Genomic DNA, 27,198 nt, shown 5'->3' on the forward strand with positions numbered 1-27,198 from the left:
AGGCAAAGAGCTGTTTCACTTTCAATAATGAAATGTCCACACTACTCTCTAATTTAACGTTTATTTGATAGAATGTATAACAATGGATGAACCGAGACTAAATGAAATGAAAATAGTTGTTTTAGGAGGCAAAGGAAGACAAAATTAATTTCAGAGAGGAAAATGAGATTACATGACAGTTTAAAGGAACAAATCAACAAATAAACCTAATCCTTATTATATAATACTATATAATAAACAGGTTTGTAATCATATTCTCAATCAACTACTGGAGTGTTACAAGTCTACCACTACAAGTCAATAAAATACAAAAAAAATTATTTGCACGTTATGGTTCCATTTTCCAGGAAATTATTAACACCGCTGATGTCTCTAGTTAACTCACTATCCAAAACTCTATATATATACCAAGCTCCACACAACAAACATTCACACAATCAACACATTTGCTCATCAGTTCATATTTTAACATAGAGAAAGAGAGAAACCAAACAGATCATTTTTCTTTCGAAGCTTTTATTCAGCAAAAGCAATTAAGATGGCTGAGAAGACCCAACAGGTTTATCCTTCAGTCCTCGCAACCAATGGTTACCAAAGAAGTGATGCTGAGTCTTTGCAATCAGCTGACGAGCTCAAACGCAAGAAGAGAATCAAGTTAGCCATTTATGTTGCAATTTTCATTGTTTTTCAAATCATTGTCATAACCGTGATTGGTCTTACTGTTATGAAAGTTAAGACCCCAAAGGTCAGACTAGGCAACATCGACATCCAAGAACTCAACTCCTTCCCGGCAACACCTTCATTCAACATGAAATTCACAACCCAAATCAAGGTCAAGAACACAAACTGGGGTCCTTACAAGTTTGATGCTAGCACTGTCACGTTTTTGTACCAAGGAGCTGCTGTCGGACAAGTGGTTATTCCGAAGAGCAAGGCTGGAATGCTTTCCACCAAAAAAGTGAATGTCGAGGTGAGCTTGAATTCGAATGCACTGACGGGTTCCAATCTTGGGAGTGAATTGAGCAGCGGGGTGTTAACTCTCAATAGCACGGCTAGTTTGACCGGAAAGGTTGAATTGATGTTAATAATGAAAAAGAAGAAGGCTTCCACCATGGACTGCTCCATTGCATTCAATCTGTCATCGAAGACGCTCAAAAGTTTAGAGTGCAAGTGAAAACAGACCAAAGATTTCTTTGTACTTGTTTTATATTTTCCTAAATTTTGAATGTTTTTTTTCTGTTGCCTTTCGTTTTCACATATCCTATAGCTCGGTATATACGTATTCATACCAAAACGCAATTTTGCACTTGTACTCTTTTTTCTTTGGTTAAATGAAGATTGATAGTGCAGTTGTTTTAGGTTTTGAACAGATCCTTTGGAAACCTCTGTAACAAAATATTGACAATTTCATCCCAAAATAGTATGTAGTAAAATTCAAACATTTAGTAATTGAGAAGGACCATAAAGATTGCGACATGCATGGAGCCTATAAACTAACAGAAACTTAGTAAAGTGGTCAAAAATTCCATTGTTTGGGATGGTCACCCCTTTAGATTCATCCAATCCAACCCTAACTTCAACTGACTAATTAATACCTAATTAATACCTAGTCTTTGTCTTACAAGGGGACAAATTACAAGCTGTGGTCTTGTTTGCAGTGGGGTATGACATTGCTGTCTAATTTGTCCAGCTTAAGATGCTGTTTGATCTACTATAAATAATTCTCAAAGATAAATATCTAGGGAACTTGCCATGCTGTTATCCTATTAATCTAATGCATAATTCCAGCCTCCAGGCAATATCTTCCTTATCTTTTTTCTACGTTTCGTTTTATTTATTTACTTCTTTTGAACGTGAAGTAGCAGCGGTTATGCAGTCCTTCTCTGTATTCAACCAAACAAAAAAGTTTAAAAGAAGAACAAATAAAAAATAAGAAGGAATGCATAACCGCTACTTCTTCGCGTTCAAAAAAAATTCAAGCATCACACAAATAATAATAAATCATATGAAACCAACTGGTTATTGGTGTGGATGTGTTTCCCAATACCTTGGAATAGGTCCCAATTTCCAGTTCTTCAAGCACAAACCTTAAAAGAAAAATAAAAAATCCTAATTAATGATGTAATAAAACGCAGTTCAACTCCAATCCTCTTGCACTCACAGCTTAGTTTGTGATCATTTGCATTTTAGAGTTTTGACCGTCTTAGTTGACAAATCGATTGTTACGGTGCAATTCATTGTAGCACTCTTCTTTTTCTTCATAATTAAAAACAATTTAACTTTTCCACTCAATTTGGCTTGGCTGCTCAGCGTTAACATCCCACTCTTCAATTCACTGCCAAGATTGGAACTGCCATGCGAGTTCAAACTCACCGTGACACTGACCTTCTTGGTGGAACGCATTCCAGCTTGGCCCTTCGGAATTGAAACTTGCCCTATAGTCACGCCTTGGTGCAAAAACGTGACGGTGCCAGCATCAAACTTGTAAGAACCCCAGTTTGTGTTCTTGACACATACTTGGGTTGTGAAGCTCGTGTCAAACGAAGGTGTTGTTGGGTCAGAGTTGAGGCTTTGGACGTTGACCTTCAGGGAATTAACCTTCATCACAGTGAGTGCAATTATTGTGATTACTATGATATGAACTACAAGGAAAATACCAATGTACTTGTACATCATCCTTCTTTTCTGACGTCTGAGCTCCTCAGATTGCAAATACACCGCGGATTCTTCATCTCTTCGGTGGAGCACAGGAACCGGTCCCATGTGACTGTACTTCTCAGCCATTTTTCGTTTTTATGGTTTTGTACTTCTCAATGATTGATTGAGAAGTATAAGAGTTCTACGTTTGGTAATGGTAGCAATATTGTGTATTTATATTGTTTAGACATCTTGACTAATTAATGTATTTACTTGAATTGGAAGGGAATAAGTACAAGTGAGTTCTGGAATCAAAGTGACCATTTTGGATTTTTCAGTTGGAATATGCAAACACGCTTAGATGAGATTCTTGCCTTCTAAATGGTTCCATGGACATGACTTGTAATGCAAGATGAAAAATGTACACTTATTTATCTATTGAAGCCTCGGTGACATCCAATTGGGACCATATAATAAATATATCTATACTTTGTCGCTTAAGGAGGGCGAAGAACGTGATATTGAGTAAGTATATGAAAAAACCTGAGAAAATACTTGTATTCACCCTATGGGGCAACTTACTTGTTCAACATCATAATCATAACTATTCCTTTTTTTTTTTTTTTTTTTTATCATCATGTAAAGATCATCTCTTAAAAAAAAATAAAAAATAATAAAATAATAAAATAAAAAAAGTCAATTTGGAGAATGTTTAGGTGCCATCCACATGCATCAAACAAATGGGTTGTTCACCATGATGATGATATTTGTTACAAAAATCATTAATTTGTTTGACACGGATGGATGACTAAATGATCTTTAAATTGAATGATTATTTTAAAGTTAACATTTATATGATAATAAAGAGAATGAATAGATGCCCGCTTATGATGCTTGTATAGTGAAAGTACGTTATATCACAAGTAAGTTTCCATTAGGTGATGGTCACAAGTATTAATATCCTTTATCAAATTTCCAGTCTGTTAAAATTTGCACACCAACTTTCACCAACAAGAACTTGCACATTAATTATGACAGAGAAGCATGGTGGCTCACATTTTACAGTGAAAGCATGTACTTGTCGACATTTTTCGCCCTGTAACGAGCTTTTAACTTTTTGTCCCAGTAAAGTAGAGGCAGGGAAGAAAATCCATGCCAAAAATTTGGTAATTACTTCTTGTCGACCTAAGTTCCTCATTACAGTGATGGAAAATTGTTTTGTGGATATTAAATATATAGACATACACACACATACATATATATAGGAAATCTTTAAGGGAAGAGATTTCCATTTTTTTATAAAAATGGAGATTAGTTGTAGGGTCCACACTACATCAAACTTTAACAATCCGAACCGTCTATTTTTCAAGTTGCACCTCATAGATCATCCTTGCAAAATATTAGCCAAATCGGAAATGTTTAAGACATCTAATTGAATTTAAAGAAATTAATGAATATTTTGTTATATAAGAAACAATGAAATTTTATCTTGATAATTAAATAGGCAAATGATTTCGGATTGAATTGAATTTTTGCAAGGATGATCTATGAATCGAGACTTACAAAATAGATGGTTCAGATCGTTGAAGTTCGATGTGAAGTGAGCCCCACACCTAATTCCCATTTTTTGAAAAGAAATGGGGATCCCTTTGCATAAAGGGCCTGTGTATGTACGTGTGTATGTGTATATATATAGGGCTAGGATCGGAGGACAATTATTTTTTGACACACATTTTGTAAAGTCCACTCCATAATTTTTTAGAGGTGACACGTAGACTTTTATTCAAGAAAGACAAGATTGCCCTCAATAAATGGACAGGTTTCTCAGATGCTCTCACGCGCAGCTTGCATCCATTGAGATCTCAGCAGCTGAATACGACTGCCCACCTGCCCTTGGTAAGGAATTAAAGATAAGGATTAATTATCCAAATCCTTATCTTTAGTACATTCCTAAATTGAAGATTGACTCCAATCAAGTAAGTAATCCTAATTTAAATCAAGTAGGGATAATTTCCCCATTATCTCAAGATATTATCTCCTATTAAATAACTTAGGCATCAGAGATCTATTGACCTAACCCCCCCCCCCCACCCCCCACCTCGTGGGCGGGCACGTGAGGCTTAGTTCTTTGATCAAAGGTGTTGATTGTTTTGCAGGTGCATTTTCGTCAAGACTGAAAACGGCGGAAATTTGCATCGACACTACGTAAGAAAGAATCTCGTTTATTGGTTAGCTGACGGTAATGGCTCTTATTTTTGCCAAGTTGTTGCATGCTTTTAGAGACTAAATGACTGCACTTAATAAATATCCAACATGCTAATATCCTTACAAGACTTGTTGCCTACATGGACACTTCCAGATTCTGATGCTCAAGTTGGCATTTAAACATATAAACTAGGTGATCAAGAAGTACTGGTCTTTTAAGTTTGGACAGTCTTTGTGAACAAGTCAAATGCAATGGTGCAGTCCATTGTGGCTGCTTAGATAGTTTAGCTTTACTGCTCAGCGTCAACACCGCGCTGCCCAACTCATACTTGAAGTGTATAAAACTATATTCATCTTACATTATTAGAATTTTGTGAATGGAATGATTTGTAAGCATATGTTTCTACATATATATATATATATATATATATTCAATCATATAAAAGAAAAAAAAAAGTACACTGAGAAACAAGAATAAACAAATAACAGTAATAATCTTCATCTCGAAAGTCTTATCATTTGCATTCCAAATTTTTGAGCGTCTTGGATGACAGATCAAATGCAACAGTGCAGTCCATGGTGGAAGACTTCTTCTTCTTCATTATAAGCATCAGTTCAACCTTTCCAGTCACCATAGCCGTACTGTTGAGAGTCAACACCCCACTGCTCAATTCAGTACCAAGATTGGAACCGCTTAATGCACTCAAACTCAAGCTCACCTCGACGTTCATTTTTTTGGTGGAAAGCATTCCAGCCTTGCTCTTTGGAATAACTACTTGCCCAACAGCCGTGCCTTGGTACATAAACTTGACAGTGCTAGCATCAAACTTGTAAGGACCCCAGTTTGTGTTTTTCACCTTGATTTGGGTTGTGAATTTTGTGTCGAATGAAGGTGTTGCCGTGACGAAGTTGAGTTGTTGGACGTTGATTTTGCCTAGCCTGACCTTCGGGGTCTTAACTTTCATGACTGTGAGGCTAATCACAGTTATGACAATGATCTGAAACACAATGAAGATAGCAACATAAATTGCCAATTTGATTCTCTTCTTGCGTTTCAGTTCATCGGCGGATAGCAAAGACTCTGCATCACTTCTTTGGTAGCCATGGTTTTCTGGGGCTGAAGGATAAGCCTGTTGTGTCTTCTCAGCCATGTCTCTTATTTCTTTTCCGATAGAGAAATGATTAGAAATTGCTTTGCTTTTGTACTGAAGGTTGAAACTTTCAAGTGGAGGGAGTTTTTTTGTGGAAATGATGGAAGAGGTGTGTTGTTATATATACTGTTTGGAGTTTGGCCACTTCCAATGCGTTATTTAGTGGTATGAGCTTCCTGGAAAAGAGGATCTCAAGGAAAGTATTTTATTGCAGACGGCAAACGCGTCCAAAACCGTGGTGGAAATTATTGACTTCTAGATGATCGATGACTTTGGTAAAGTGAAGGACTTTTTTTATTATTTCTTTGACCCGTCAGGAGATTAGATATTAAATCTCATTAAATCTCCTTATGACAAGTGAGAACGTGATGAAGGATCTATTACAGTACTCTTTACTCATCACCTAACACTTTGGCAAACTATTCTGAACTTGATTTATTCTTTCAAGTCCCGTAAGATAGGCAATTGCATGATTTCTTTAGGGTAATAATTTTAACACTCTCAATTTTCTCTCTGCTTTATGTTTATTTACTGATTCTTCTTTAATTGATACGACACTAATCCTAATCATATATAAGAAAAAAAAGAGCGAAAGAAGTGCACATGATAGTGAAAATCATTTATCTTCTTCTATTGCTATAAAGTGGATTGCATGTTCTAATTATGGCTAACTACATTTTATAAAGTTTGAAGTTTTCAAAATGGACCATGAGATTTCAATTCTCTCATCACATTGTAGTATGAGGTTTTTTAAATTGTAGCAATTTAAACGTTGAAAAATGCTAGAGAGATCATAGTTTTAGACCATATTTTGTAGGTCACATGATATGATGGTTGATAGTTGGATTCTTTTATTGATCATTTAAAGAAGACTCCATCATCAATTGTCACATCATATGGTCTACAAAGATTAATGCTAGGAAGACCAAAATTTTAAACCAAATTTACAAACTAAATGATGTGTCACCACTAGGAAATAAATACGTTAATCAAGGCTTGAGTAATAATCCAATCATCAGTAACCACATCATTTGGTTTCCAAAATTTAGTTTAAAATTTTGGTCTTCTTAGCATTATTTGGTCTACAAAATATGGTCCAAATAGATGGTCTCTCCAACGTCATTCTTGCACATTTTGTCTCCTTGAATGTCTAATACTTTATTAATTGATGATTTTTTTGTCAGTTTGGTACAAATGAGGTTTACATGTTAGCCCATACATAAAAGTCTCAAGATTACCACGTCAACAATTTAATGATTATCATACAATCAATGAAACTGTAAGCATAAATTAATACAATTTTAATATCTTAGGGTGCAATATGAGAAAACTAAAACGTTGCGACCTATTTTAAAAATCGCCCCAAACCTAAAAGGTTTATTATGACATGTCACATCGCCCAAGGGAGTGGATCTTGTAAGCCTTATATGTATATTCCCATCTCTACCTAGCACAAGCCCTTTTGGGAACTCACTGGTTTCGGGTTCCATTGGAACTCCGAAGTTAAACGAGTTCGCACGAGAGCAATCTCAGGATGGGTGACCCACTAGGAAGTTCTTGTGTGAGTTCTCAGAAACAAAACCGTGAGGGCGTGATCAAGGCCCAAAGCGGACAATATCGTGCTACGGTGGAGTCGAGCTTAGGATGTGGTGGGGGCCCGGGCCAGGATGTGACAATCCAGGTGTCGGCCAGCGCAGCTCGATTCGGAGTTCTAGTGGACATTCCGAGTCGGAATGTGTCATTTATAATGTAGTTAACCTTTCTAATTATATAATTACAGATTGAAAGAAGCAGAGGCCTCAAACCAATCATGCAAATCCATGGGATTAAGAACTTAATTTAAATTTCAAGCTATTTTGTACGAACCTTTTCAAATCTCACATATGGAGCTCACCAACTGAGTAATTCAGACCGTTCAAGTGAGACATGTAGATATTTGGGCGTGGAAGAGAGAGATTGTGTGTGAGGTGGGTCAATGGATGAGCTAATGATGACCGTATGATTCAAACTAAACGGTCTGAATTAAATAATGGATCATTTTGGCTTCGGTCCTTAATCAACCTAATTGTTGGACTGAAACCTTGTTTGTTTAAATATTTTGATCGAGGTCTTAACATTATTCAAGAGATTTAACTCATGCATTTATGCATATAATGTCCCACAAATTATGAAATTTAAACAAATTCAAATAATATTTTTAAAATATAATAAATACTTAAAAATAAATATTAGAGTAACATTGTTCTTTACAAATTATAGCAAGAAAATAATGTACCCAACCCACATAATTATTAACATATTTTAAAAAATAACTACTGATATATTTTAAAACATATAATAAATACATATAATTAGCATGGGTACATTTAGCAAAATTAAAAATGGTTACAAATAAATTAAAAAATATGGGTACAAATACAAATAAAACTTTAAAATATATGGGCACAAAAAGAAATTAATATATGGATACAAATTAAAACTGAAAAGAAAATAGGTACAAACTAAAAATTAAAATATGTGATAAAAATTTAGCATGGCTAAATATAAATATACCAAATGTAACATTTGTAACACCAAATGAATATATTTAGAAATAAAAAAATATTTTATTATTGAAATAATTAATGGCGTTTATTAATACCTAAGGACATTGATAAAAAAAATTAAAAATGAATAAGATTTTAATCAATGAAGTGGCAAAAAGAGAGATGAGAACCTAATTTCTCCTTAAACAATTAACTTTGTATTAAAAATTTATATTCCAAAAAGTCAATAAAAAATTGTAATGTCCCTAATCACACATCTCTTATTAACTTTATAGCAACCATGGAATAAATAAAAAAAGAAAAGAAAAAAAGGCTACAATGAGCTACGTAAAACATACTCAAACGCCGCCTCAGAAGGAAAGAAAAAACAAAAAAACAATCAATCTAATGAAACTGAGCAAAAACAAAGATAAAATCAAGCTCATCATTTACAAGCCAAATCATAAACAAGCTGATTCGGTAAATTGACAATCATTGTGCAGTTCATCTGTGCTGTTTTGCGCTTCTTCATCAATTTCATCAATGTCACCTTACCTCTAACCCTGGCAAGGGTACTCAATGTCACATTCCCTGAGCTCACCTCAGTCCCAAGCTTAGCACCGTCCGATATCCCATCGGAGCTCACTTCAATCGTCACGTTCATTCTCCTCGTCTTCCTAGCCTTGGCTCTTGCTTTGATTATATCACCTTGCCCCACTATGACGCTCCCAAATGTGACATTAGCTTTTGTGGGATCAAATTTGAACTGCCCGAAATTCTTGTTCCTCACAGAAACTTCAGCAATCAAAGTCATTTTGAAGAATGGTGAATTGCTACCTGAAGAACTATAGTCTACGCCTTGGACCGTCACCGATCTCAGCCTCACATTCGGAGTTTTAATTTTCATCACCGTTGCTCCGAATATGGCCAGGACTATGATTTGGAACACAACAAAGATAGCGATGTAGGCAAAACACTTCCTGTTCTGCTGAATTTTCTTGAACCTCTCAGACTCCAACATGGCTGCAGGTTTGTTTTTTGAGTACCCAAATTTGATGTGTCTAGGTAGGTGGGGTTCTCTGCAATTTTTTGTTTGGTGATATTTGGGGTTGGTTGCTACCAATATATACACAATTAGATGACGACCCAAGGAGCATGTAATTTTTGAATATTTAATGGGAAGAAAGAAGGAAATTGTGTGACGTACTACTTTTCTAGTAAGTGAACGTGTTGAAAAATACATGATAATTCTTGTCAATAGAGGGGCTTGGACGATGCCGCTTTAGTATTAAAAAAATAAAAATAAAGGGCACAGTAATTTAGAGAATTATTATTTCCACTCTAAAAATTTAATTGTATACTAATTTATAACATTTTATTTTTAATAAAGAAAACTTGATGTACATAATTAAAATTTTAAAGTGTTAATAGCAAGTTCTTAAATGTGAAAATAACTAATTAAAAAGTAAACTAAATTGAATAGAAGATACAAACAAAACCTAATACCCAACAAAAATATGTTAATAATTACTAATTAGCCTTGGCTTGAATAACAAGGCGTACCCAAAAAATTGAGGTAATCTGTAACGATTCTTATTTAACGGTGACTCGTGCATTTGATCCGACCCAAGAAAAAGTACTATTTGTTGGACTTGACTTTCCAATTAATGCACGTATTGTGTGTTTGTTTAGTATTTTTAACTCTATTTTACTTCTCATTTTAATTTTTTAATATTTATTTGTAGTTTGATTTCTTTGTTAGAGGTGCCCATAAGAAGAGCACATAAATATTAAAAAAATTTAAAAGACGTGTGGTAGGAAAAGTAATTTTAAAGGACTAACTATATATATTTTACATTTTCAAGGCTTGAAATGATTTTCAAAATGGGTTATTAGGTTTTAATTTCTCACATTGCTCCTTAATGTTTTATAATTGTATCAATTTACATTTTTTTTTTTCTATTTGAACGTCAAATTCGCCATTAATTGAATGAGTATTTAGTCAATTTGGTGCAAATGTGGCTTGCATGTTGACCCAATTACAAGTTCCACACCCACCATGTCATCAATTTAATAAAGATTCAAATAATTTGTTAAACAAAAAGCAGAAATTGATATAGTTTTAAAACCTCAATGTGTAATGTGAAAAAGTTAGAACCTCATGATCCAATCTGAAAATCACCCTAGACCTAAAGGGTGTAAAATGTAGTTACCCTAACCTTAAAAGCGTTTTCTTCAAGCTTCTTCTATTTGGCCAGTGAAGAAGAGCAATGAACAAAGCGTATTACTACTAAGGTTTATTTGACTCTTTTGACCATGTTTGGCAAGAAAAGTTAAATTTGCTTTTAGAACATAGAACGCCTTTTTGAATAAAAACACGCTACAAGCTTCTTCAAGAAGCAAGAACCACTTCAAGTTTAACAAAAGTTTCAATCTGCCTTTAACGAAAGTACTTCTAACAAAAATACTTATGAGCAAAAGTGTTTTCCGCAAAAGTAGTCTCAAATGTCCCTTAATTTGTTAGGACGTAATTATACATCAATTTAATTGCCTTGTAGGCCTTTCATAACCTTGTATATATAAAGCTAGAAGTGGTAAAAAAAATAAAAAAAAAGTTCATGGCACCTAAACAAATTAAATAAGGGAAACTAATTAATGAAAATGACTTCAAAACTTTGAATTTTAACCAAAAACACTTTAATAAGTTTATTTAATGGTTAGGAAAAAAACAAACTCTTTTTTTTTTTTTTTTTTTTTTACCTTTTCCCAATCTTAGATTCTTTAGAGTGAGTGATAGTTGAAACTACTGTAGCGTCTCACATATATTGCCCGACACAGCTATGCCACCAAATCCAACCAGCACATGATCGTCAAAACCCTAGAGGGAAGCTAGTGTACTAGACCACTAAGAGCTCTTCCAATGTAGGAAGGCTTCCGTGGGCAATAGGCAACTCAATCCCCTTAAATGAACAGTAACGGCCTGCAATGAATAATACCTGCTCAAGTGCATCTCCATCCCTGAATTGAATAGCCCAGGCAATTTGTATTAAAATATTAGTATTTTTTATATTATAAAATAATAAAAGATAATTTTTTTTTTAATTTCGGATAATAATAAAAGATTAGTTGAAAGTCTTCGAAAATATTGAAATGTAGTATAAAGTAGAAGAACATGGTTATGTAATTAGTTTTTATAATTTTTAATAAATTCTATAATTTTTTAATTATTTAAATTGTGGCTGACGTTATCTTACATCATATAGGCAGGGTGTTGGGCTAGGCGATTATTGTCTAACTTTTCCATCGGGCTCACCTTGGGTCCAATTTTTGAGTAGGCTGGAGTGTTTTGGGGAGGAGTAAGAGTGGATTAGGTGTCCTATCTCTAAGGCAATAAACAACAGTAGAGTTGCTCTAAGAAGAGGGTAAGTTTGCCCAAGTGCCCTGTTACTGGAAAGAGAATTCAAGCGATCCCTGACTAGTGGCCTACTGAGTATAAGAGGTGTTGAAGAACAATTCAGAAATAAACAAAAAATAACAGAAATAAACAGAATTTGAAATTCTAATATTTTATTAACCAAAAATATTTGATGTGCAGAATGAAATTATACAATAAATACAGAAACTAATATAAGAATATCAATGATACTAACTTGATCACAGAAGGTAGAGGCTAGCGTACAAGCTATGTCATTCGAACAGTATTTTCGTCCCACTCTTGTGCTTGTGGTTCTACAATGTCTGCTCGACCAGGATTCAACTACCTAATTCTACAACCCGCACTAAATTCTAGAATTCTAGCGAATTTGCTTTGTGTGCTTACTCTCTGGAAATTTCATACGGAAGAAAAAGAGGAAGAAAAGATGATTTCACTTGGATACTGTGATTGCAAATATATAGGTTGTTTCACACCATTTCAAATACCTGTTCAGTGTATTTGAACAGGTATTTGAAAGTACACAACTTTTTCTAATAGCTGTGTCTTTTAATCAAAACGTTTTTAATTAATAAATTAATTAAAAACTTAATCCGAAAATTAAAATTAATGAATTTGATTAATTAAAATTAATTGTATTTAGGCTATATTATATTCAAGCCTAATCCACACAACCATAAGACTCAAGCCTTCAATCCATTTCCAAATGGTCCAAGTTCTAATTTCTAAGAAGAAGGAATAAGCCTATATAAAGGTTAGTGAAAAAATACTGTTGCCCAATGTGGGACAAGAGGGGTCTCAAAACTCCTACAAGAGGTCCAGATTATCTAGGAATCGAAGGACTATTAACCGTGTTTATGGAGGTGTGTTGTCTGGAAGTGCCATCAAGGAAATGATGATTAGGGCCTTTCTGGTGGAGGAACAAAAGATTGTGAAAAAGGCGTTGAAGATTCAGAAGGCAAAGGAAAAGCAAGCTACAAAGACCGAGTAGAACTCTACTGTGTTTTAAGTAGTTTTACAGACTAGGCTAATTTTGGCTTATGGTGAGCGATGCCAAGTAATTCAAGGTGTTCCATTCTGTACTTTTACATTTTATTGTGGCTAGTTTAAGTTATGGCTTACCATGGAAATTCCTGTTTTGTATTTCAGTGGTAACATGTACGTTTTCAAATTAATCGTGTAATGTAAGATTGCTGACTTTATTTGCAAAAAAAAAAAGAAAAGAAAAAAAAAATTCTTAGATTCATTATAAGTCTCTCACACGGTAATGAAATCATGCAAGGTTAGAAGCTACGAGTTTGTTTGACACCCGTCTTTCTTCTAATACAAGATCCACACATTGAGATTCAATGTTCAGGGAGATCCAGCTTTCCAAAGGTGATATTTTTTTTTTGTGACTTTTGCCAATTTTTTACCAAACCTGATAGAATTAGTTCTTGACCCAAGAAAGTCATTTGTTTCTTTTCCATGTTAGTGCTTCCTCAAAATTAATACTTTGGTGGCTTCCGCAAATTTGATTTGGCCCATTTGATGATCAACCATGCTAAGGAAACAAAATTGTTAATATTAAAGAAATAGAAAGCAGAGTTCTGAAAGAGAGAGTACGAGAGAACAGAGGGATAGAAGTAAGAAGGTTAAAGAGATTTCTGTATTGTTTACTTAATATTGAAGTAATTACAAGAGTGTATTTATAGTGAACTAGTCACTCTAATAGACTTTCTAACAAACCACCTAATCTAATTACAAATGGCAAGATCTCATTCATACATCATTATATTCTAACATCGCCCCCCGCTTCAAACTCAAGATTGGGGCACCCAATCATGATGTTGAAGTGGTATCTTCACAAATGCAGTATTCATGATGTTATCAAAGAACATTAGTGTAGTATTCCTTGCAATTGGAGAGTGAGGTTGCTGGTGCCACCACCCTTATCACAAATGCCCATATGGTAGCCTAACTGAATATCAAATATACCTCCATCATAGCAAAACACATAATATCATCTGAACTCATGTGCATCAGTTTGAATATATTTCTCTTATATGGTCAAAATAACAAGTTGAACAAAAATTTCTAGAAATAATATTGCATTGTACTTTTGTTGTGACATGTTTGCAAGAACCTGTGCAAATTGATGTGCCTAATGGACCCTAGTTGAAGGATGCAATATAGATAGTCCTTGCACTTCTAGTAACTAAGTTGAATCAGAAGATGTTGGTAATTTAGCTGATTTGCTAGTTTGTGAAGTTTCTACTTTAACTAAACTAGTTGTTTGCTCCTTAGTTTTCATTGTGGAATTAAGTGGCAGGGAAGAGACATCAGACCCCTTCAAAACGGCGAATTCAGATTCAAGCTTTTTGATATTTTCAGCGGTCGAGCGAAGTTGAGCCATCAACGCCACTTCAGCCTCCTTAGCACACTTGACAACATCCTAATCAATGCGTATAGACTCAGCTGCTAGAATCAAAGTCCTATGCATTGTAGCAATCAAGGAGTACCTCTTCGAGTAGGTAGGACACTTCGCAAAATAGTCAGAGCGGATGACAACTTTCCCAACATTGTTAACAAACTTGGCGCATACATCAACATCCTCAAGCAGGTCAGCTTTTATTAGCGCGTAAACCTTGGGAAACTCTCCAGCCTCACTTGGTGGATTTCTCACAACTGCCCACGCGAGCAGATTTCCCTTTCTCAGCAGACGAATCAGTCGTAGCAGGAGGAGGAACAGGCCCAGGCACCACTTTAGCAGCAAAATCCACCTTCTCACTCTTCATAGCGGCAAGCTTCTTAGAAGCCAAATCGGACTTAGCTCCCGATGCGTGCTTCGACACAAACCTAGACACTAGGGCATTACCAAACCTTTATGCTGGGCAATCCTCTCAACAATGGTCATGGCCACTTTCGGAGCAGTAGGTTTCACAGGCTCAAACTGAACGGACCTTTTCGTCCCCTTAGGAGAGGTTAGATCGATGACAAGCCTCTCAGCAACAAACGAGCTCCCGTAAGCAGCAGAAGAAACCCACGGCTTCTTCTTGACTGAAAGCTCACAAGCAGATCAGGAGGATCTCTTCTTCCCACCTTCATTGGCAGCAGACACCTCATCCTTTATTCGCTTTATCTTTTCCTTCGGAGGTAGCCCATCTTTTCCCAATGAAGAAGACTGAGCAGCCAGAGCCACTCACGATACTCAACAGGAATGCTAATGTGATGTGCACTTTCATCATATCTTGGAGTTGAGCTAAATTCAGAATCTACACAAAGTAATAATGACGATTAGTAAACTGAAGTCATGGAGCAACTCAACAAAAATTAAAGCAGGCCAGGAATGAAGCAGTTTACTTACCACTGATAAAGACAATTAGGACATGTAACTCAGCAGAAGAGTTGGACGCCCACTCTCCACTAATCTCCAAGGTGTCTCTCTCCAACTCATGATCACCTTTGCAAGAAGCATCAAGTAGCCTATGGCGAGGCGTCAACTACCTAACACTGTTCTTGTGGCCAATTTCGAAGAAGTACCAAAACTCATTTATGGTCAAGCCAAGATCAAAGAACCTGCTAAAGTTTGAAAACCCTACCATCGCAGAAAGACGCGCATTTCATGGAGCAGATCACCTCCTAGAAAAGACGTGGCATAGGAAAAGTAAATTCCAACACGAAGTAATACGAATGGAATTTGATAGCCCTCTTCCCAGTAGTGGCACCATCGCCACACGGTTTATGGCTGTTATCATCCTTCACCCGCTTGACGCGAACCCCTAACGAAACACATGCTTGTACGCATCAAGAAAATCTCGAAACAGCTGGTTAGAATTAATCTTGACATGTACAGCCTTGAAGTAACCCACCTTGCTAAAAGAACCACCTTGACAGTACAAAGATGGAGGGTACTCATTACTTTTGTGATTGGAAGAAGACATCTCAAAGTCCCTGCAAAAAGTACGAAGGAAAATATTTAGAAGGCAGCTCGCAAAAGGAGAAAAAAAAAATTAGAAATGACCTTGGGGCCCAACGTCCCAGCACCAGGTCCTATGGCCTAGCTCATCGCTCTCACTCCCTCCTTTAGCACGAGCCCAAACTGCAAGAGCCTAGTTACCAACCAGGCCTCATGGCCCAGACCCAGTTTTCCTTTGAGCAACATGGCCCGAAGACCTTTGGAAGCCCATGCACGTGGCCTACGCCGCTCAGCCTAACAAGGGAAAAGGCTATCGCCTCCTTCCCTTCTCTCTCGCGCGCCTAAAGCCCCAAACAGGCCCAGCCCCTCGGCCCAAGTCACGGATATTAGAAATCTGGCCTATGTTGAACTCTCATTCTTTCCTATGAGTTCCAATGGGCCCGAGCCCAGCACCGCACATCTGCACCCTTGGCCCGTGCCAAGTCATTGTTTGGCCCATGCCAGTCACGCTCCAAGCCTAGCTTATGCCGCAAGCACTTCAGTCCAAGCTGAGCTGATCCCGTCCCGTGTTAACCATTATGCACACAGCAGCTCTGTGGCATCCCTGCCACGTCAATCTCACCTCATCGGCTTCCGCCAAGCCAATTTTTCAAGTCCCAAGACTCCCAAAAAAAATCAAGAAGAAGGAATTCATATTTTTCTTACCTTGGTGCAACATGGAGAAGAAGAACAACAACGGGAGACAATCCTTTGCAAGAGCAAGAGAATAAGAAAGCTAGGGGAAGGGGAAGAAAATTTTCCTTTGGTTTCTCTCTTCCTTGTTGGAATGAAGATTGTTCTCCAAATTTATTTAATCCCCTGCTTAATGCAGAATTAAATAGGCATTGGGGGCAATTGGGTTTCCTTTTCCTAGAAGAAGTTAATCTCCAAATCAAGAAATGAGATCAAGTTCAAATTGGGAAACAATTCTACAAGCCCATCCAGCTTGGGATTTCTTCAACTACTGCCATTTTCCTACGTGTAGCTCAGTAGGTATGGGGGCATTTATAGAGCCTAAAATAATCCCAAAAATTGTAGGAACGACATGTGGACTTTTGCCCAAGAAAGACAAGATTGCCCTCAATAAATGGGTAGGCTCCTCATATACTCCCACGCGCAGCTCACACCCTGAAGGTCCCAAAAGTTGAATACGACTACCCACAGCTGACTTACCCTTGGCAAAGAAAAGTCAAAGCATTAAAGATAAGGATTAATTACCTAAATCCTATTTTTAATACATTCCTAATTGAAGATTGACTCCAATCAAGTAAGTAATCCCAATTTAATTCAATTAGGGACAATTACTCTATTATCTCAAGATATTATTTCCTATTTAATATTTTGAGAATATTTCTCCATAAAATCGTGGCCAATAGGATGCCGCCACATGTAGGGCAAAAACCTAACACTATGGCCGGCCCTATCCCTATAAATACCCCATATTCTACCAAATTTCAGAAGCTTTTGCTACCCCTAAAAATCCCTAAACACTTTACTCTCTTAGAGAAACTGACTTAGGCATTGAAGATCCATTGGCCTTACGCCCTTCCCCCCACACTTCGTGGGTGCGCGAGGCTTAGGTCTTTGATCAAAGGTGTTGATTGTTTTGAAGGTGCATTTTAGTCAAGATTGAAGATGGCGGAAATTTCCATCGACAGTTAGCACCGAGAAATCTTGACAACTGGGGTGCAATTCTCACTGAGCTTATTTCAACAATCTATCATACTTCTTGGAGTTTGTGGATGTCTCATCTTCCATGTTGAGAGTAGCCTTAGGAAATCATCATTCAATATGTTCAGCACTCAGTCATTATTAACATAGCCAGATAAAGGAGGTTGATGACTAACTATGCCACTGCCGGAAGATGTTAGTGTTGTAATGGGCGATCTTCGTGATAAGTCCAATTCGAGTAAGTATGTACAATCCCATTCCCAAATAAATGATAATGAACGTTATCTAATGTCATCCAAATGTAGTTATTACATTTCATGCACGAACACCTGATACGATACTAAGCACTGACATGGTTGCTTGCAAATTCAATAAATGTCTCGATCCCATCCAAATGTTCGTCACAACATCTATCTTGCAACTTTATCCCTCTTTGTCCATTGTGCCCATTTTCAAAAATTTAGTCATCATAACAAGTTGATATATGATTTTTCATCCCCTTATGCCAACGACAATGACATTATCCCATTCGAAAATGGCACTTTCTATGTTGCGGTTTGCAATTCATGCAGCTATTTTCAATCGTAAAAAATTCAGCAACATCTCCCTAGGGTTCCTTAAGTGCACGACTTATGTATTATAAATAAATATCTAGTACGTATTCGAAGAACATTAAAGGGATACAACCAAATTTTCCATAATCGAAAATTAACCAGGTTCATCGCAAATGCTAAACACATACTAGTGCGTTCCTGAACTATCCGAATTGGACAATTTGAGAATCAGTTAGATAGCAAAGACACATACTACATCTACATGCACATCCAACAAACTTTTAAACGAGTCTAAGGTTTTTTCGATTCTCTCATACATGGGATTCTTTTGAGCTAGAATGGTTGTTAAATACTTTAGCTTCTGAAGTGAACGTTTCTATTCAAGTTTAATAAAATCTTTCTTTCGACAAAAAAAAACAAAAAAAAAATTTGTATAAACGGTTATGAAATTTCAAAAAACAAAAAAAAAAAATTACACCACGATTTCCAAGACTACTAATGCACAAATAAAATTCACCTAATCTACATATAGTCAAATAGTGCCTTGGTGCCTTGAGATATTTGACCAGAGGATGGAACAAGGAGGTGTTCGGTAATGTGCATGTTAAAGTAAGAAAGCTTTTTGAGGAAATGAATAATGTTCAATCGCAAAGCATGGATGACCCAGTTAATGTTCAATTGTTAAATGAAGAATTAAGGATTCAAAATGAACTGAATAGAACTCTCAATAATGAGGAACTCCTGTGGGCTCAAAAAGCGAAAATTAACTGGCGTTAATTAGGGGATAAAAACACAAAAAAAATTCAAACAGTAACTAATATTAGACGTAGAAGGAATGAGATTCTTAAAAATTAAGGACTCTGGGGGCTTTTGGTGGATGAAAGGGGAGGGCATGGAGTAGGTTTTTGTGTAGGACTTCAAAATGCGTTTTACTGCCTAGTCTACCCCAAATAATAATGCGTTGTTTACATTTACTGGATAAATCTAATTATGGAATGTATTTCGTCTACATCTATGTCAATCATGATTAATGGTAAAGCTCATGGTTATTTCAAACCCTCTAGGGGAATTAGACAAGGAGATCCCCTATCGCCCTACATTTTTATTCTTTGCATGGAGCTGTTAATTAGACACTTTAATAAGTTGGCTTTAACGCCTAAAACTAGTGTTAGGCTTTTAACTTCTCCATTGGGTTTTAAGGTCTCTAATTTAATGTTTGCAGATGATTGCCTTATTTTTTCCAAAACATCTAAATGAGCTGCTAGAAATATCTTAAATACTTTGAACATGTTTACCTCTGTGCCTCTGGACAAAAGATAAATTTCCGTAAGTCCTCTCTCTATTTCTCGGGGAATACCATTAATAGTGATCGTGTGGAGATTGCTAATATTATCCAAATTCAACACAAAACAACTATTGGTAAATATCTGGGCATAAATAAAATTATATGTTGGAGAGATTCGGTAAATACAAAGGATGTTGAGTTAAAAATTAAGAACAAATTAGCAGGTTGGAAAGCCAATAAACTCTCGAGAGCGAGAAGAATTACTTTAACTAAGGCTAATCTTTGTGGTTTACCCAATCATATGATGTCTTGTTTCAAATGTCCTGAGAAGTTCACTAGGATGTTGGATAAAGAAAACAGGAACTTTCTTTGGCGAAAAGAAGGTAGGATGAATCTTGTTGCTTGGGACAAAGTTTGTCAGCCAAAAGGTAATGGGGGCCTAGGTATTAGAAAGAGTAACTGCTTTAACAATGCTTGTCTAGCTAAACTTGGATGGAAGGTTCTGACTGATGATCAAAATTGGTGGGTTCAATTAGTTAAACAAAAGTATCTTCGTAAAGAAAATTTGATGGATGCAAAAGTGAGGCAACATTACTCGGTAGCCTAGAAAGGCATTCTAAATGATAGGCCTGTTATTGAAAAAGGTGCGCGATGGATTGTGGGAAATGGCAAAGACATTTCGTTCTGGGCTCAAGATTGGGTTTTTCCTTTCCCATTAAAGAACCTTATTCCGAAGGACCAGGAAGTTAGATTGATTAAGACCTAAAGGTTAATCATTTCATTATCGATGGGAATTGGAATAGACATTTGCTAAGTGAGTATGTGGATGAGGATGTTATTTGTAAGATCTGTAGTATACCATTGCCTTTTTATGATAAGGATGGCTACTTGTGTTGGGGCTTAAATGCTAATGGTAGGTTTAGCATTAAATCAGCAACTTGGGTCCAAAATACTATGATAAGTGATGACTTGAAGAATAAGTTGCTAAATAGAATGCGGAAGCTAAATATTCCAAATAAGGTCAAAATTTTCAGTTGGTTATTGATTCTTCATAAGCTTCATACTAGTAGTAAAATTCATAAATTTATTTACACCATAAGTGAGGCTTGCTTATTATGTAATGGAGATGCGGAGGATCAAGATCACCTGTTTATTCGCTGTGAGTATGCCAAGCAAGTATGGGCTTATAGTCTGAAGATTAAACCTCCTACTAATCATAGTAGGTGTTCTTTGTTTGAGTGGCTCGCCAGATGCTGATGACGGTGAAAATTTTCGAGTCTTCGCTTTGCTCTTATTATGTGTTGGCAGATATGGAAATTGAGGAACGATGTTATTTAATAAAGTTAAGATCCACCCTGTTAAAGTGGCGTCTTTGGCCTTTAATATGGCAAACGATTACAATAATGTTAATAAAAGAGACAAATACATACCATTGTTTTTATTTCTTCCAATTCAATTACAAATATACAACAAAGAAAATTAATTAATTACATAATTAAACAAAAAAAAAAAAAAACAACACTTTTACCATTCACATGCTGTCATTCAGTGTTTCCCTGTACTAAATAGGAAAGGGATCTTCTTCAGATCTTTTCCTTCTAATCCATCAAATTCGAGGATTCAAACCATTGAAATTTAATTCAACGGCTATAAACAGGAGTTCACTTTAAAAGTTATAATAATTTTAACGGTTGAATCAAATTTTAATGATCTGAATTTCTAAATTTGATAGATAAAGAGAAAGAGATCAGAAAATGATCTATTTCCTTACTAAATAATAAGTGGACCCAACAATCCGTACTTATATAATCTCCAAATTAAAGCTGTGTTGACAGTCTACAGAGGCGGCTGCTTCATATATATATATAATAATCACGGACATTTCCAACATGACAGCCTTGAGTTGGCGAATCCTTTCTCGGCGGTTGCCTTTGTTTATAAAAGAAGATAATCTAGTAATTGGGCGCGCCACACGTTTATGTCGTTAACTGTATTATTCTGAAGGCGTCTTTCTCTTCCAGAAGATAAGAATAGGCATCTAGTCTTTACGTGAGAAATGGCCCCACTTGACAAATTCTAAAGTTTATTTTATTTATTTTTTTTTTTTTTGAAGCCAAGAAACATATCATAAATAAGCCTACAGAGAGGCAACCATAATAACAATACCAAGCAATGTCAGGGGATAAACCACAGCGACCCCTCCACCAAGTAGAGGCGTCATCCCCAGCACCACTATAACCCCATTAATGAGGGCACGGTAATCCGTCATTGTTCAATACATAGACCAACGAAGATGGGGGCCTAACGACCCAAACGACATCACTCATCTCCGAAAAACCAATCGATGCAATCTTGTGAGCCACACCATTAGCAGACCGTGGCACCCAAGACCATCGGCAATCAATGAAATCCCCCCCCCCCCAACTGTTTAACCCGAGCCAACACCGGGTATGCCTCCCAACTACCCATAGACAGAGAGATAGAAAGACATTTAATCGCATCCAAGGAGTCTGATTCCAGAATTACATACCTTACACCCAACTCTGCACCAAGCATGCATCCGTGCAACAACGCAGAAGCTTCCGCTGCTGCAGCAGAAGGAGCAGTAATAGGATGCCGCGCAGCAGCCACAAACTTACTCTTCATGTCCCTCACAATCACTCCAACAAAACCCATCTTTGATGCCTTGGACCAGCTAGCATCCACATTAATCTTCACATAAGGGTAGGCCGGAGCACACCATCTCGTAACCTGCAAGTTCCTCCTGCCGTCGCCCCCTCCTCTATCCCCAGCCTTTGCCTTTGCACCATAAAAAGAGCTCACCATCTCCGAGACAGCAGCCAGGACCTTTACCGGGTTAATGGGCACCCCTTTGAAAACAAAATCACAGCGAGCTTTCCATATGCACCAACAGGTAAAAACAATATAAGATTGTCTCCACATTACATCTCCAGAGTTGCATAAATTCGGAGAGAAAACCCCCTGAATCCAGTCCGACCAAGAAGGGAGAGAAAGACGATCCATTTTATAGCCCAATGCCCCTCCAAACCAAATTGGCTCAACCCAAGAGCAAGAAAGGAAAATGTGCTCAATGGTTTCATCATGGCAGCAGCAAATAGGACAAGTAGAGGTTTGAGAGGACCTTCGTCGGAACAGTGCATACCGAGTAGGAAGACAATTGTGAACAGTAAGCCACAAGAAATGCCGCAACTTGGGGGGTACCTCCCGCTTCCAAATCCCCTTCCAAAACGCTTTGGGAACCCCACGAACAGAAGGCCGACGCAAATCCCTTCTCGCCAGCGATCTTCCTTGCAGCCATCTGTATCCCAACTTGACCGAATAAGAACCGTTTTTACTCATATCCCATATAAGCCTATCTTTACGACTTAAATCTCCAAGAGGCGTCTCCTTAATAGCCAGCATAGCCTCCCCCGATATGAAAGGCTGTAAAAAGCTAATGTTCCATCGCCCTGACTCCGGACAGATAAGTGCACTGACCCTTAAACTGGGAGTAACCGCAACCTGGCCTACCGGCACCGGGTGTCCAAGGGGCAAGGATGGAAGCCACCTATCCTGCCACACCCGCACCTCCTGGCCACCCAAGATCTGCCAATGGGAGCCTTCCCTAATCACGTCCCTGCCACAGATGAGGCTGCTACACGCCCAAGAGGCCCGTCCACCCTTCTTCGCATCCCAGATCGAGCTATGTGGAAAATACCGAGCCTTAATCACCTTTGCCCACAACGAATCCGGTTCCGTGATTAACCGCCAGCACTGTTTAGCAAGCAGAGCATCATTAAATTCCTGAAAATTTCTGAAGCCTAAACCACCCATATCTTTGGGCAAACCCAAAACCTCCTTTGAAACCCAGTGAATCTTGTGGGCTCCCTCCTTACATCCCCACCAGAACCCAGCCACCAACGCATCCAATTCCTTACAAACAGCGGCTGGGAATTTGAAAATGCACATTGGGTATGCCGGGATAGCTTGGATAACAGCCTTAATTAAAACCTCTTTACCGGCACGGGAAAGAGTATTTTGTTTCCACCCTTGTAGCTTTTCCATTACTCTTCCTTTCACATAGGCAAGACCACGCTTTTTCGACCGACCCCAAATGGCAGGGACCCCCAAATATGTTCCCGGATTGATTACAACTGTCATACCAAGGGCGTTCCCCATCTGATCAGCATTCACCTTCGGAACGTTTGCCCCAAAATATACATTAGATTTCTCCAAATTTACCTTCTGCCCCGACGCCACACAAAAATTGTCCAGCAGATGTCTCAAATTCCGGCAGTTTTTCATATCAGCCCACAAAAACAGAAGGGTATCATCCGCAAAGAAGAGGTGAGAAATCACGGGTCCGGATCCACCCATCTTAACACCATTCAACCTACCTTGGTCAACCGCACCCTGAATCATTTTGGATAGAACTTCCCCCACCAAAATAAATAAATAAGGAGAAAGAGGATCCCCCTGACGTAGACCCCGCGAGGGCACAAAAGACTTGCCAGCCTGCCCATTTAGGAGAACAGCGAACTTCACAGACGAAACACAGCCACTAATTAACGATCTCCAGCTACTGCAAAAACCCATTCTTTCCATTACCGCATTCAAAAAATCCCATTCAACCCTATCATACGCCTTCTGCATATCAAGTTTAATCCCCATTTCCAATCTATTTCGAGCTTTCCTTCCCTTCAGATAATGAAACATCTCATGTGCTATGCCAATGCAATCCTGAATTTGTCTACCCGCCACAAAAGCATTCTGAGAAGGAGAGATAATTTTAGGTAATAATACCTTCAACCGGTTAGCAAGAATCTTTGACAGGATTTTGTACGAGTAGTTGCACAGGCTAATCGGCCTGAATTGCGACACAACTTCCGGATTCGGGACTTTGGGAATCAGCACCACATGAGTCTGATTTATCAAACTCGAACCCGCCGCATCCTGAATCAAATCTCTAACTAAAGCAGAAACACCCTCCCTCACAATCTCCCAGTATGTCTGATAAAATATCCCCTGGAACCCATCGGGGCCAGGAGCCTTTAGCCCTCCCATACTCCCAGCCGCCACCTTTATCTCCTCTTCCGTGATTGGTGCAATTAGCGCCTCATTCATATCTGGCGAAACCAAGGGATTAATGCAATCTAGCAACGACCCCCAGTTACGGTCCCCTGCCGAGCTAAAAACTGAAGTGAAGTGATTATCCACCAATTGGCGCACCTGAGACGGACTCTCCACCCAGTTCCCATTCTCATCCCTAAGCTTCACTATCTTATTTCTCCTCCGCCTCTGAAGGGTTGAAGAGTGAAAAAACTGAGTGTTAGCATCCCCCTCCCTCAACCATTTTACCCTCGATCGCTGGCACCAATAACTCTCCTCTTGGAGTCTTAGCTCATCAATCCGCCTAGAAATCTCCCTTATCTCATCATAGTTTGGTCCCCAGTCCCGCTGGAGCAAATCCAACTGGGAAAGAAGATCATGGATCCTGCTACCTCGCCCCATAAACTTAGTGCGATTCCACCTGCTTAAACGATAACGGCAATCGTTTAAAGCACTCACCCACCTATTGACAGGGCTGCCATTATGCCGCCGCTCCCAGCACTTCTCCACCAAATTCTTACACTCTTCCTCCGAGACCCAATACGCCTCAAACCTGAAGATCTTCCTACCTTTCTGCCCTTCCATATTAGAATTAAGAATAACGGGGCAGTGGTCCGATGCTAAGACCGTTTCATGCATAACTTGGGAGTTCGGCCAGAGTTGCTGCCACTTCTCATTCGCTATAACCCTGTCTAACCTTTCCTCCACCCAATCCCCTTTTCTCATCCCTCTCCACGTAAAAGCCGGCCCATTAAAACCCAAGTCCATCAACTGAGAGGAAGACAGAAACTTTTCTAGGAACCTTGGCCTGTTGTACAAAACCTCCACTCCTCCAGACTTCTCATGATCCCACAGGAATTCGTTGAAATCCCCGCCACAAATCCATGGAATGTCCGTAGGGGTAAAGTGGTTAACCATCCACTCCCAAAACAAATTTTTCTCAACTCTATACGGCGTTCCGTACACACCCGTAATCCGACTCCAATGTGTTTGCCCTTTAATTCTCATCACAGCATCAATAATATGCTTGGACGAAAATATAATATTAACCTCCAGATTGTCCTCCCACCACAAGCTCAATCCTCCAGAACTTCCAACTGGCGGAACATCAAAGCCATGAACATAACCCAATCTCCTCCTCACCCCTAGCATTCTATGATCTTTCATCTTAGTCTCCGATAAAAAGATCATAGAGGGTCTTTTTTTACGAATAAGCCCATGGAGAGCCCTGACTGTCGTGTCCGACCCTAGCCCACGACAGTTCCAGAAGAAATAACTCATGGCTGGCCTGCGGCTGTTGAAGGCCAGCCGCCACCGCCCCGAGCCCACTTGCCCGCCTTTCGAGTCACCATCCTACCTTTATCGAAGTCCGACCCCCCTTCCATTGCATCCTGTCCTCCAGTATTCTCACTTATTTCTTCCTTATTCTCCTCCGCCTTACAGTTCGCGCTTTCCAACATTTGCCCTCCATCCTTGCTGTTTAAACTCCTTCCTATCTCTGCCGCCCCACCTTGGCAGTTCTCCTCCATAACCGGGCCCTTGAGTTTCTTCTGTGGAACTTGAGTTAGCACCAAATCCTGTGCTTCCCCACTTCTTTTGCGGCCCCATAGTGGGTCATCACCCTGGGCAGACAGAGTATCATTGCCCCCCTGGACATCGCCCGATTGTCCTTCACCCACTGTTTTGATGCTTTCCATTTCAGAGCAGGAGGAAGAATCCTCTCCCTCCACCCGCATTCTTCTACACCATTTTTTTTTACCTGTGCCACGGCTCTTAGATGCTCCCCCAATCTCTCTGGTTTGATTACGCTCCATTCTTTGTAAGTTTGACATTCGTAATCTACCTTGATTCTGTGCAGACGTGAATCCCGGTCCGCGCACCGCCCCGGCCTGCCGGCGTTCCCCCCTGCCCACACACTCCACTCTCGTTGGTATCACCACCTCTCTTATCGGCGGCGCCTTAATCCACTCTCCATACGCCACCTCCCCTTCTCCAGACATCTCAACAGAGCATTCTGTATTGATATGCCCAATCCGTCCACACCTGTAGCAGAAATCTTGAAGCCGTTCATACCGAAATTCCACCCAGGTTTCCTTATTTGACTCCCTTCGAATCCAGCATCCCTTAAATAATGGCTTCTCCGTATCAACTAAGATTCTTACTCGTACAAATCCACGAGCATGTCCGGGATCCTCCAAGGCTATAAATTTCCCAGCCTCTTTGATTACACGCTGTACGTTCTCAACAGAGACTAAGCCCAGTGGAATTCCCCTTATTTGAGTCCAAAATGGAACAGCATTCAACTCCAGCTCCTCTAAGGCGAACTCCGGAGGCCATTTCACGACCGAGAACACCTTTTTCATCACTGCCCAGGGGACCTGCTCAATGATCTTTGAAGCCACATTTTCATCTTTGACTGAGATAATAAAAACATTCTCCTTTACCCATTTTATTTCCGCCTCACCCAACTCTTTCCAAGCCGCTCTAAGAATATTCCTGACTCCCCATTTGTTCACTGGTTTCTGCGTAAAGACTTTCCCAACCAATTTAACTCCCTGCTCCATATTTGATAACTCCAGTGTTTGTTCCAGTTGAACTACCAGTTCATCCACCCCACTAGTCGCCATCATTCTGTAGCACCGCTGCCCCACTCGCCCAGCCTGAAACGTAGAGAACCTTTACTGTCTGTAA

The 27,198-nt window shown here is 38.7% G+C and overlaps 5 protein-coding genes and 1 pseudogene across 5 annotated transcripts; 2 read left to right on the forward strand and 4 right to left on the reverse strand.

Annotated features, from left to right (window-relative positions):
- The first annotated feature begins 419 nt into the window (after window positions 1-419).
- On the forward strand, window positions 420-1,358 carry LOC137711284 (late embryogenesis abundant protein At1g64065). Its single transcript, XM_068450515.2, has one exon. The coding sequence runs from the start codon at window positions 539-541 to the stop codon at window positions 1,172-1,174; it is 636 nt and encodes a 211-aa protein (XP_068306616.1). The 5' UTR covers window positions 420-538; the 3' UTR covers window positions 1,175-1,358.
- A 677-nt stretch (window positions 1,359-2,035) lies between these two features.
- On the reverse strand, window positions 2,036-2,831 carry LOC137710081 (uncharacterized). The gene has a single exon (XM_068449035.2). The coding sequence runs from the start codon at window positions 2,782-2,784 to the stop codon at window positions 2,176-2,178; it is 609 nt and encodes a 202-aa protein (XP_068305136.2). The 5' UTR covers window positions 2,785-2,831; the 3' UTR covers window positions 2,036-2,175.
- A 2,486-nt stretch (window positions 2,832-5,317) lies between these two features.
- LOC137711435 (late embryogenesis abundant protein At1g64065-like) lies at window positions 5,318-6,129 on the reverse strand. The gene has a single exon (XM_068450678.2). The coding sequence runs from the start codon at window positions 5,991-5,993 to the stop codon at window positions 5,358-5,360; it is 636 nt and encodes a 211-aa protein (XP_068306779.2). The 5' UTR covers window positions 5,994-6,129; the 3' UTR covers window positions 5,318-5,357.
- Window positions 6,130-8,779: 2,650 nt separating this feature from the next.
- LOC137709791 (late embryogenesis abundant protein At1g64065) lies at window positions 8,780-9,629 on the reverse strand. The gene has a single exon (XM_068448775.2). It carries the CDS (start codon window positions 9,537-9,539, stop codon window positions 8,964-8,966), a length of 576 nt encoding a protein of 191 aa, XP_068304876.1. The 5' UTR covers window positions 9,540-9,629; the 3' UTR covers window positions 8,780-8,963.
- Window positions 9,630-10,651: 1,022 nt separating this feature from the next.
- LOC137710080 (large ribosomal subunit protein eL34-like) lies at window positions 10,652-12,942 on the forward strand (annotated as a pseudogene).
- An 8,856-nt stretch (window positions 12,943-21,798) lies between these two features.
- On the reverse strand, window positions 21,799-27,198 carry LOC137721090 (uncharacterized). Its single transcript, XM_088695169.1, has 2 exons — window positions 25,788-27,198; window positions 21,799-25,680 (listed from the first exon to the last, which is right to left on the reverse strand). Exons 1-2 carry the CDS (start codon window positions 27,135-27,137, stop codon window positions 21,799-21,801), a joined length of 5,232 nt encoding a protein of 1,743 aa, XP_088551295.1. The 5' UTR covers window positions 27,138-27,198.

The sequence above is a fragment of the Pyrus communis genome, chromosome 6 (assembly GCF_041283825.1).
Source record: "Pyrus communis isolate YQ-2024b chromosome 6, ASM4128382v1, whole genome shotgun sequence".
NCBI lineage: Eukaryota > Viridiplantae > Streptophyta > Magnoliopsida > Rosales > Rosaceae > Pyrus > Pyrus communis.

Excerpts from the sequence above, each read along its gene's own strand:
- LOC137721090 (XM_088695169.1), bottom strand. The coding sequence starts at position 27,137 with ATGATGGCGACTAGTGGGGTGGATGAACTGGTAGTTCAACTGGAACAA. Across the intron at positions 25,681-25,787 it reads CAACAGCCGCAGGCCAGCCA|ACTAAGATGAAAGATCATAG; the intron begins TGAGTTATTTCT and ends TTTTTATCGGAG.
- LOC137711435 (XM_068450678.2), bottom strand. The coding sequence starts at position 5,993 with ATGGCTGAGAAGACACAACAGGCTTATCCTTCAGCCCCAGAAAACCAT.
- LOC137710081 (XM_068449035.2), bottom strand. The coding sequence starts at position 2,784 with ATGGCTGAGAAGTACAGTCACATGGGACCGGTTCCTGTGCTCCACCGA.
- LOC137709791 (XM_068448775.2), bottom strand. The coding sequence starts at position 9,539 with ATGTTGGAGTCTGAGAGGTTCAAGAAAATTCAGCAGAACAGGAAGTGT.
- LOC137711284 (XM_068450515.2), top strand. The coding sequence starts at position 539 with ATGGCTGAGAAGACCCAACAGGTTTATCCTTCAGTCCTCGCAACCAAT.